At 35.6% G+C, this 11,607-nt stretch overlaps 1 protein-coding gene across 1 annotated transcript in view; it reads right to left on the bottom strand.

Annotated features, from left to right (window-relative positions):
• Nucleotides 1–11,607, bottom strand: part of ccdc73 (coiled-coil domain containing 73) — a 71,585-nt gene that overhangs the window by 22,315 nt on the left and 37,663 nt on the right. The window contains exons 8-11 of the mRNA XM_062967762.1: nucleotides 9,042–9,080; nucleotides 5,118–5,253; nucleotides 3,559–3,638; nucleotides 1,128–1,256 (exon numbers count right to left, since the gene is read on the bottom strand). Of these exons, the coding sequence (XP_062823832.1) occupies nucleotides 1,128–1,256; nucleotides 3,559–3,638; nucleotides 5,118–5,253; nucleotides 9,042–9,080 (384 nt within the window). The remainder of the gene's footprint in view (nucleotides 1–1,127; nucleotides 1,257–3,558; nucleotides 3,639–5,117; nucleotides 5,254–9,041; nucleotides 9,081–11,607) is intronic.

Raw genomic sequence — 11,607 nt, 5'->3', positions numbered from 1 at the left:
AGCACAATATTAGTATTTAATATTACTATATTGTTGCTGTTGTCACTTTATGATCTCCCATCTGCACATCTCCCCATACAGGAAAAAATACCTAAGTGGGGCAGGACCAGACAACCCCTGGAAACTCCTGAAGGCAATACAGAGTATAAGAAGGAATAGGGAGAATGTGAAAGCCAGGTGAATTGTGCCTTTTAAGAATTAGTGCATGCAAATAATAATGCTTACAATTCAATAATATGCTAACAATTTTACAATTGTACTTCTTTCACAGAAGATTTGGCTACTGGGGCAAAAATAACATGGAAAAAATTGAGATAGATTCCTATACCTCAAAAAAGGAAGAGCTGTTCAATATGTTTCGGCTAACTTTTTATTTTAAATTAACAATATACAGATGTAAAAATGAAACAGCCAGGTCAAATAAATGTTTCACTGAGTAAACAAAAACATGTTGAACTTTTAAGACTACCTTCTTTCATAATGCAATCAGGGAAAGTCTCTTTCTCCAGTCTTCCTTCAATATGCTGATACTGATTTTTTTTAAAAATACCTTCCAGCTAGATGGAGGATGAGGAAAAAAGATAGGAGATGCTAGGGGGTAAAAAGTCTTTGTAAAAAGGAGCTTAACTATTAGAAGCTTTATTAACTGAGGTACACCTACATAGAAAAATTAACAGTGGATATAATTATTGCACTGAATTATTTCACAGTCATTTACATTGCATATTTACTACATATGGAGCCCCTGTGGCGAAGTGCGTTAAAGCACTGAGCTGGAGACCACATGACCTTGGAGGTGTCTACAGACAACGCTGGCTCTTCAGCTTAGAAATGGAGATGAGCACCAATACCCAGAGTCAGACATGACTGGACTTAACGTCAGGGGAAAACCTTTACCTTTACCCTATTTACTACATATAATATTTAAAGCGAAGAAGATTAACATAGCAGAAATCTTTTTGATTTTTGACTGCAACTCCCATGGACCCTGACCTGCTGGGGGTTCAGCAATCTTCAAAGGACCATTATTTCTGCAATAATATAAGATCAAAGACATCTTCTTAAATATCAATACTACTCTTTTAAAAAAAATTAAATAAGTAATGTTAGCAGACACTCATCAATACCATGGAATTTCTTTTCCATAACTCTTGCAACTCCTGTTCTTTTGCTATAAAACTGAGATTTTCTTCTCCCACTCTGTGCTGACAAGTGACATTGGACTTTATCAGGTCTGCAGTAACTTTCTTTAGTTCCTTAGTAAAGAAACACATGAATAGTTTATCAAAGATTATCTAACCCCAAACAAACCACAGTAATATAATCTCCATAGGGTCGCCACAAGTTTAAAATTACTTGAAGGCACACAATGAAGTCAATACTGTTTACCTTCCTCCAAGTAACTAACATTTTAATAAAAATGTGAATGAGAATATTAGAGGCATTAAATACAAAATTATTGTCATGCCAGACATCAGTGGATAGCTACTGCACTAAAGTGTGGGAAGGGGGGAGGGTAACCGTTAATTTCTTTTAAACACGTAATACAGCAAATAAGCAGTACATACTTTGATCTTATGAAATTGCAATATATAGTCCATGGAGTCATAAATATTTTACCTCTTTCCTACCCCTCCCCTTTTTGTACTGGAAGCCTGTTTAATATCTCTCTCTCCTTGAGTGCTCTGACGTTTACTCAGACAAACAGGAAAGGTTATGAATGTTCTAGATAGTATCAAGAATTCTTCATGATGCCATAGCACTGAACCAAGAATTCAGAATGGCAATTTTATCTATGAGCAACTAAATTTGCTCTGTTTAACTTTTCTCCATAAAAGTTGAATTCCCCTTATCATAGTCCAATAGTTTAACTGTTCTGGACAAAATCATATAACAGTAGAAAGGAGAAGATTATCTGAGCTGCTGAACTTTATGTATACCAAGCTATATAAACACAGCTACCAACTGAATGAAAAGTCTTTTCTCAGTAAACAATACTCTTTATCCAGAAAAAGAGAATCTGCTTAGGGACACATGTTTCTGTTTGCATAGTTCCTCTGCTGCTGATGTCAAGGGATTTTGTATTCAACAATACAGGCTGACCTACTCACCTGGCATTTCCTTTTCCTGTCCAAGGGGAAAGAATACATTTTTATGATGGCTTAGGAGGATTACACTGCCTCTAAAGGAGTAGATTTGAGGATGCTTTGTCTCATGCTTTAAGGGGTAAAAAAGTGAAAACAAAGCTCCCAGAGAAAACATAGGTATATTCCCCAAAGCCCATTTTTACTCCATCAACTCTAATCTTGGAGTGAAGAAGCTCTAAGCAGATTCCAAAATGCTTTAGACCTCTCTCTGAAATTAAGAGAAAGGATCCTATTCATAAATATCCTTAAGTAATGGTCTCCAACTATTGTTTTCAATTTCAGCCTTTAATAAAATATTGATTTTATCTATTTGAATTTTATTTTATTTGATCAATGACATATAGATGATTTCTAACAGGATTCCATACATTTTAAAAATTCAATTAATCTTAACAATGAGAAGATGTAGATTCTATTGAAAATGCAAATAATAGTACACAGGTAAAACAAAGTTATCCTTTTATACAGCACTGAAATACCAGGTGATGTAGTCCACTTACTGCCAGAGTTAAGTTGCCAAAGAGATTAATAAATATGAATCCCAGTACCTGTATTGGTTCCTATTATTACAATTCAAGCTGCTGGGTTGGCCTCAACTACAAATTCTTCAATAGTCTGAGCCCTACAAATCTATCTCCCACATCTTTCTATTATAACATTATCCAGTAGGGCTTCCTTGTCTATATTATGCGTATGCCAACTTCAAACAGCAAAAGACATGGAGAAAGATGTTCTTGGTGGCTAGCACTATGTAACTATCCCTTGCATTTCAAGAAGCCATCCCTGTTCATTTGTTAGTTTCTATGGCTTTTGGAAGTCTTATAAAAATTTTCCTATGTATTGCCTAGATTTTATAATAATATAATAATAATTTTATTTTTTACCCACCTCTCCCCATGGCTCAAAGCAGGTCGCAACACAGTCAAAGACACACAAATACTATAAAACATTCTACAAACACAGATATTAAAATGCAGTTCCATAAAAGATACATATCAAAACATTTCTATAAAATGCATGTTAATCACACATAATAGATTTTATTAGCTAGAACTAAGCAGTTGTATGATAATTTTATATTTCAGGATTTTATTGGAATATATCTATACTTGGGCATACTGGTTTTATCATATTTCTTTTATATTTTGTACCCAATTACACTGGATTGCACCAACTGTAGCATAAACAGCACTGCAAACATTTGAGCTCTACTGTGCAACCACTTGCATGATATGAACTGAACTGGAAAGCACTCTGGTGCAAACCCTGTAAATACATGTTTTTACAATTGACCTTTCCATAGCGCAATCAAGCCCTTGGGTTGCAAGCCATACTAAGCAATTTGACCCTTGAGAAGATACAGGATAGAAACAGAGAGAAATAAATACTGCTGAATGTTCTTCACACCTACCTCTCTCAGTTCATCTATCTCAGACTCTTGTCTTTTGTTTATGGCTGTTAATCTCTTATTGGACTGACTTGCTTCCTTAACTGGGTTGATAAACAGTTTTTTAAAAAACAATATTAACTGTCAGTTTCCATCGATTAAGTTAACTTGTCAGTTCTATATGCCTGATTTTTAATATTTTTGTTTAGGTTTTGTTGTTGTTCTTTTAATAGTGAAAAACTGAATCCAAGAGCAGATCTAAACAATCTCTCTGGAGTAGCAACCTTGCAGAACTGTTGCTCCACCTTTTGTTGTGTTATGACATGGAACTGAAATTGATTTAATTGGCATTGTTGCCATTTGATATACACAGAATCTCAATACTGTGCCACAACTGCTTATCCTAAGGCACTCTGTGACAAGGATTGTACTGCAACTATTGTTTATTAGTGTTCTGATCTCCACATCCTTGGAAATGCTTTAATCTAGGTGTTGCTGGGCTAGATCTAGATGCTGCCAGGTATATTTCTGGGCCCATGTTCAGAATGAGGTGAACAACCGTAAATGTGAATCCCCAGTAATTGCAATATTGCAAATCCAGTGCATGACATCATAACTGCTGAACAGTATGTTAGACAAGAGCCTCTGATCTGAGAAGATGTGGCACCGGAGACGCTCACAGGTGGATTTCATCCAACTACACATTGTTTCTGGAGGCAATGAGTTACATTAGATCTTATTTACATGTGTCATAAAAAGGGGATGAGTGCTTCTGCAACCAAGTATCAATATACTCATCTTTGGTGTCACAAAAAATGACACCTTCATGGTGTTGAGTCCCTTATGTACATCACATGGTAATTCCAACTGAACTGATTTCAGTTCAAGTTATAATACAACAAACTGTGGAAAGTAAAAAAGAGTGAAAACTTCTGCAAGGTACTTAGATAATAACTGAACCATGAAGTCATACTAGCACATACTCAGTTCTTTAATGTATCCATTTATTTCATGCATTTTTAGAAAACATACATATTCATCTACCCTACATTTTTTCTATATAATCAGCATAAAATTGCCATGCTGAACAAAAACTGTTTAGAAAGAAAAAAAAACTCTAAGAAATATTCACATATGATTAATCATGAAATTAAAATCAGAACTTTGTAAGTGGAAGTCTTTTCTTGTTCAGTGTGTGACCTTCCAAATGATTTTTTCAGAGACAGTTCAGAATGTACAAGTGATAAACCTAGTGATTACCAATGTTAATGCAGTATAAAATGAATTTCCTCTGCAATAAATGTTTAATGCCATAAATACACAGAATAGATTATGTCCTTGTTGAGGATGACCTAAGCAGCCTCCTAGATTATGTAATTGCAAACCAGTTGCTAGTTTCAAGTATGCTACTGCATTTTTGACTACTCTGTTACTTCCTTTTCTGTCTCTGAATCTATACTATCAATTAAAGATGAGATTTCACCATTTGTCTTCAAATGGTCTCCCTTCCATTGGGTTTTGCTGCATTTCTCATCACTCACTAATAAAAGTTGTAACATGTAGTATATTTATCAGATATTTACCATTCTGTTCTAATCTCTCATGATTGCTTTTTATTATTTCAAATTGACCTGTGATAACTGTATGGCATTTTTCAAATTCATTCAGACTTTTCTGATGGTCTTCTTTTGCTAACATGTGCAACTGAAGCTTTTGTTCCTAAAGAAAACAAAAACAAGGTGACAGGTTTGGAGCACAGTACAATATCTAGAATGTCACCCATTATATAAGGTTATACACATATTTACTGTGGAGTAATACACATAGAACTGTGTATTCCCAATGAGAATAGCAATAATCTTCCAGAAACAATTGATCAAGTCTCACAGATATATAGGCAAAAAGGCACTGCAGAAGAATGCTACACATGTTCCCATGCCACTCCCTTGATCTAGAGCAATTTCATTGTTAACAGGATCCAGTTACTGAAAAATGCAAACAATCACTATCGGCACATATTGTTTGTCTTGAAGAGGCCATTAATTGGGACACTTAGCAGGTTCATTTATAAAACCTGGACAAAAAACCTGCTAAGTCATTCCAGCACCCTGCTTCAATAGCTGATGCCAAGTTGCCTCTAGAACAAAGGATGAGTGAATTGGGGCTCTGGTATCTCATGCACCCCCCCCCAAATCATTTTCTGTTACCCTGAACACCTCCAGAACCCCAAGACGGTCTTTCTTCAGCAAAAAAAAGTAACATACTGCTTTAGGATGCGTTCTAGTGTAATAATTTACCTTTAAAATAGGTTGCAAGTCCTCTATTTTACATTAAAAATACGAATAAATTACATCAAACCACAAATTAGGTCAAAGCAGTAAAAGGAAATGTAACTTGTTTGCAAGATACTTTATTACCTCAGTTCAAATACTAGCATGTCTCAAGGTACTAAAATATGTGTGTGATGCAAGAAGACATTAGAAGGTATGGCACAGTAAACTTGCTGGCATAGTTAAGTTTCCACCAGGATTACCATCATTACCTGGGGGTGAAAACTGTGCCTTTTCCTCATTTCTTTCTTGGATGTTTAACAGAAGCTTGTAGATGCAGCTATCACTTTGGCTAGTAGTTGGCTACAGGGATGCACTTAGCTGTCTTTGTGCATCAAGAGAAAAAGAAGCAGTCTCCATCCCCAGCTGATCCATCTTCCTTGGGTGCATGGAGGTAACTGGAACATGCCTAGGTTCACTCTGAAAAGGATCAGTGTCTAAGAAGTTGGAGCTAAGCCCACAAACACTCTGGCTGCCACTTGAGTACCCAGGACAAGAAGTGCTTCGCAAGGAGGTACAGGACACGTCCTTCTTCAACATCCCAAAATACATATGTAAATCTAAACCACAATTCTAGCCATAGTGTATTTCTAGCCAGAGTGTGTTTGAAAAATGTAAATCCAATAATTTTCAACAAGAGGAGTAATAAAACATCCCAATGGCTGTATTTTCATGTTCTTTAATTTGTGAAAGAATTCCCAGACGTGTCCTGCATAGAAGCACTGTATGTAACAGCCACTGTGTTTTCTAAAAAATGTTAAGAAAGAGAAATGTCATGGCCTGTTTGTGCCATGCCCAGTTATTTCAAAGGACAGGAACTTCTAAGCACAAGAACAAAAGATAAGTAGGAATAGCAGAGAGCCAAGGGAATAACAAGACAATAAATACAAGGAAATAGTTTTGAGGTCATGCTGACCATAGCTTTACCAAATAATTAACCCAATGATATTAGTAAATTTAAAGTCATAAGTCATACTTGACCTGTGGTATCATTACCTTCTTAGGAATGGGAATGTGTGATCTATTACCTTGTCTGTACAATGGCATACATTATAATGGTATGTTAAAACATAATATTGCTAAAATATTATGGTAGCTGAATCTGTGTTTTAGTCATTAGTATTCATTCCTAAACTCTGTACTTCCCTCTAAAATATGGCTAGAATTCTGTATCAGCTTATATTCAACTATGTACTTAACTAAATAACATCTCCTGACCTAACCCTGCCAAACCAGATGGAAACATAATTCAACTGTGCTTTGATTGTTGGCAAAATGGGCCTCCTTCGCCACATACAGTTGGTGCCCAGTAATGTCGATTGGTGCAAGTTACGAGGGAATAACCTTGACTACATAGTGTTAGTTAATATGAAGGAAGTATGATTAGGCATTAGCTGCATGGAGAGAGAGAAAATTCCATTCTGCCAGTGATCAGACCAAGTTGAATGATGATCCTGTGAGATTTGGAGGAGTTGGGCCAAGACAAGCCAAGTTTTTATTAAATTATTACATTATTTTAATTGTTCAAATATTGCTTTATTATAGGTAACCCATAATTATATTTCTCTCTGTCTATAGGATGGAATATAAACATAGAAATATTTAAAATAAATAAAAGTTAACTTTTCCTTCTGCTTCCCATGAATAACTGATGTCTTATAGGGCAAAGGGAAGCACAATTAAAACTGCATAATCATCATTGCAATATCTGTATATATAATATAGATTACAAACTAAAAATTTAACTTAGGCTGCAATTCCAAACACACTGAAAGGGGGTAAACAGCATTAAATACAATAAGGTTTACATCTGAGTAGAGACATACAGAAGACTGCAGTTAAAAGTGAAATAAGGCAAAACAGATTTTATGCTGCCTTTGATCTTTAACTTGTAGCCTTATCTCCCAGGTCAAAGGACACATTATTCAATTTCAACATATTTTGTGTAAAATCACTGTACCGTTGAAGATGACTTTCAGTACAAATGTCATGGTACTTAAGGCTAAACCGGACTCTAGTTTTTGAGCTTCTTAATTAAAATCATTGCTTATAATGGTCTGACAATATTATCTTTATTCTTTCCAGTTGAGCAGCACCAGAATTTTCACAGCTTTTAGTCAATCAAGCTTGGCAATGTTTCAACAGCTCTTTTTAATTTCCAACTCTGGTTTGAAGTGAAAAAACTGAACCAGCCCTTTTATTTTCTGTCAAAGAAAAGGAATGTACTTGTTTCCTTCTTTATTGCTTTCTCATAAAACATTAAAATACCCAGGTAAAGTCAAATCTCTAAAACTATGCAATGCATACTCTCTTCCTCCTCCTCTTCCTCATTATTATTAATTTTACCTATATTCCACCTTTTTCCCAAGCCTGGAATTTAAGATAACGTACTGTTATTGAAAGATTACAATTAAAAACAAACAAAAATCAACATTAAAACCCAATTAAACTTTGAAATGTATTAAAAACATACACTAAAAGATTTTGGAAACAAATAATATCATTTAAATCAGTACTGTGCTTACAGTCCTTTGTTTAAGAGTGTTCAATTCTAAAAGCCTGCCTCAATAAAAAAGTTCTGCCTGCCAACAGAAGGACAGCAAAGTGTGGGCCTTTCAAGCCTCTGAAACATAGGGACAGCCACTGAGAAGGCTCTCTTGTATTCCACCAGCTGCACCTTTAAAGGTGGCAAGGACCAGAGAAGGACCTCTCTGTGGATCTGAGGGTCTGGCCAGGCACATATCGGGGCTATAACTATAGCCACTATAAACAGAGAAGATTACACTCCCAAGTCATATAGCTTATTTGCAAAAATATGTTATACTGACAAAGAAAGGGAAATGATACCATGCTGGAAAAAGACATCTAGCTTTTAAACAAAGAAATCAAATATTTAGGTAACTTTGGCTAAACACCTGCCATTTTCAGTATTTACTAAAACAGACATTAGAGTCTATAATTTATTCATAACCTAAAATAGCTGCAGTTCATATTTATACAACAGTGTAAAATTCAAAGATATTTGGCTTAACTTCAAGCTCTGCTGCATGAACAGAAGATTTGGGTTTGAGGAAGATTTCTTACATCGGTATAACTTTCCATTCATTTAGCAGAAGCCCCTTTCATTCACAGAGAAAAAAGTTCCAACCCTATTTTGTTATTAAAGGAGTTTCTTACCATTTCATCAAGCTTCTTCTGTAAAGTATATTTTGAAACCTGAAACAATGAAAAGAAATATTCTATATGAGCTTATAAGGAACATTGAACAGATGTAAAATCAGTTAACAATCAGGTGTGATTTTGCTATAATGGAATAGACAAATCTTATAGAAATGTTTCAGCTATGAGAGGATAGCATTTAGTATTTACAAGAAGCCTTTAAAACAAATTAAGTGCCTCTGCCTGTAATACACCAGGATTAATTATTTGTATTGAGGGTTTTTTTTAAAAAAAAAGAAAGAAAGAAAGAAAGAAAGAAAGAAAGAAAGAAAGAAAGAAAGAAAGAAAGAAAGAAAGAAAGAAAGAAAAGAAATGATCCAAACTCCTTGCAGTTCTGTTCTGTATGCATAGGGATACATAATACTAAAAGGAATGGGGATTTTTTTTGTATTTGGGATGGAGGGCAATTTTATAAGAACCCAGATCTAATTTTCAGTTCCTGGTAGTTACTAAACATGACACGGAGCCCAAAAATGAAGGAAGGAAGACAAAACCTGAAGAGGATTCAGGTCCATTTCTGTATTACCTTCCACTGTCATTGTTCTCTGTTCTCCAACATGCACTATATTTGGTATTATATTGTAAGAGATTAATTTACCCCTTCATTAATCTCCTATTGTGCTTTTACCAGTATGTCTGCAAGAATACATAAAACTAGCAGTGGCAAACTTAAAAATCAAAACAGTAGGTCTGCTTATTATGTAAGTCATTTGTTATGTATATAATTCAGATTGCTCACTGTATTGAATATGTGTGTATTGGTGTGTGGTTTTCCTTAACTCTTTGTTGTGGGAGGGGCTGCAGACCACGTCATCAGATCTGGGACTATTCAGACTCCATTTTAGAAAGATAGAAGCCATTAGACTTTCAATGTAGAAATAGTATGGGTCAGACTCCATTGGACTTTCAGACTAGACTCTCAGAATAGAGAGATACTTTAAACTATAGACTGTTAAGATTATAAGAAAGAAGCCCTATGTTACCTACATAGAGAAACTACTTCAAATCCTATATGCAACTGGATTGATAAGGAAAGTACCTGTATGCTGAATACATGAAGTCTGTGAATAAACCAAATATGTTATTTTAAAGAAGTGTACTTATTTTGTCTCTTGAGAGCATGATTTAAACCAAGAGGTTTTAAGGGAGAGTAAATGTTTTTTGGACAACTGAAATATGTGTGTGTGTGTGTGTGTGTGTGTGTGTGTGTGCGTGCGTGCGCAAGCGCATTGGCATATCTTTGCCCCAACAGTTCTAAGAGATATCTAGGTATATCAGTTTAACAGCTAAGAAACCTAATTGCCTTGCATGAATGCTAGTGGATATTTACCACCAGGGAGAAAATTGACTCAAGTGAGTTTTAAACTCTTCTCAGGGAGATTTCTGATTTTCCTAAAAGTTTATGAATGCCATTTTCAAAAAGGTTATGGAGATTTCCATTTCCCAAAAGGTTATGGCATCATTTTTCCAAAAGAGAGGGCATATGGTACCTGCCTTAAGACTAAAATATGATAAATTGTAATCACCACCATCTAAGTATTGTTAACTGTTGTTGTACAAGCAGAAACTTGTGAAATGTAAGTTCTCTTTCACAGCATGACAAGCTGTCTTCTCCTTAAGACTATTTTACAAATAGTCTACTGTGCACCATTGTACAAGTATGTCTCCCTATGAAAGAGCAAGATTATCCTGTCTTCTCTTAGGAAGCAACACAATGTGCTAACCTCCCACTGCTATGTGTGCCCTCCTTCATCACCATCCACTTTGAAAACAATGTATATTTTAGCACTTATGTACTAATAAAGAATATACAGTGTTAGTATGTGTGAACAATACTGCAAAAATTAGGGTTCACTCCCAAAATTAAAGCACAATGAGAAACTCTCAAATCAGTGGAGAAGATTGTAATGAAAGGAAGCTAAATCTACAATACTTTAGTTTACAAATAATTTTTCTTGCAAAAATAATCTACTATACCCATATGAGTAGTGTACCATCAAAAGAATGAATGCACATAAGAATGCAGCCCTTCTTTGAGCCAGAATAATTCCGCTTATGATCTGCCTGTTCAGAGGAAAGGGCTTGTAATGACCCAGCTGTAATTCAGATTACTCAGCCCCAAAGCTGCCCCGGGGATTCATCCCATTAGTACTACACTTATCTGTAACATAATGTATTGAAATTGTATTGCTGCCCCACCCCAAATTAGAATCATCACCTTCTCCTTTTTCCCCTTCCCCTCCTTCAAAGTGATTTGCTGCTGCTGCCTTCCTGGGCAAATAGCTTCCTAGAAGAGGCCCACTGGGGGAGTTGTTTGCTTGGATGTCAGAACGAGGCACCGAGCCATGTCTGACCTCATCAATGAGAAGGACATAGTCTGATAGGCTCTGGACAACTTGTTCTGAGTAAGCAATTTCCCCAGATGAAAAGCTGTTTGTCCAGGTAGGAAGTGGACCAAGTGGACCTGAATAGAAAGGATCAGAGACCCCACAAGCAACATTTATCACCCAGCAATGTCCTTTCC

This window comes from Anolis carolinensis, chromosome 1, assembly GCF_035594765.1.
Source record: "Anolis carolinensis isolate JA03-04 chromosome 1, rAnoCar3.1.pri, whole genome shotgun sequence".
Classification (NCBI taxonomy): Eukaryota; Metazoa; Chordata; class Lepidosauria; order Squamata; family Dactyloidae; genus Anolis; species Anolis carolinensis.
Note: the sequence above shows the minus strand (reverse complement) of the source record. Positions and strands in the feature narration are given on the sequence as shown.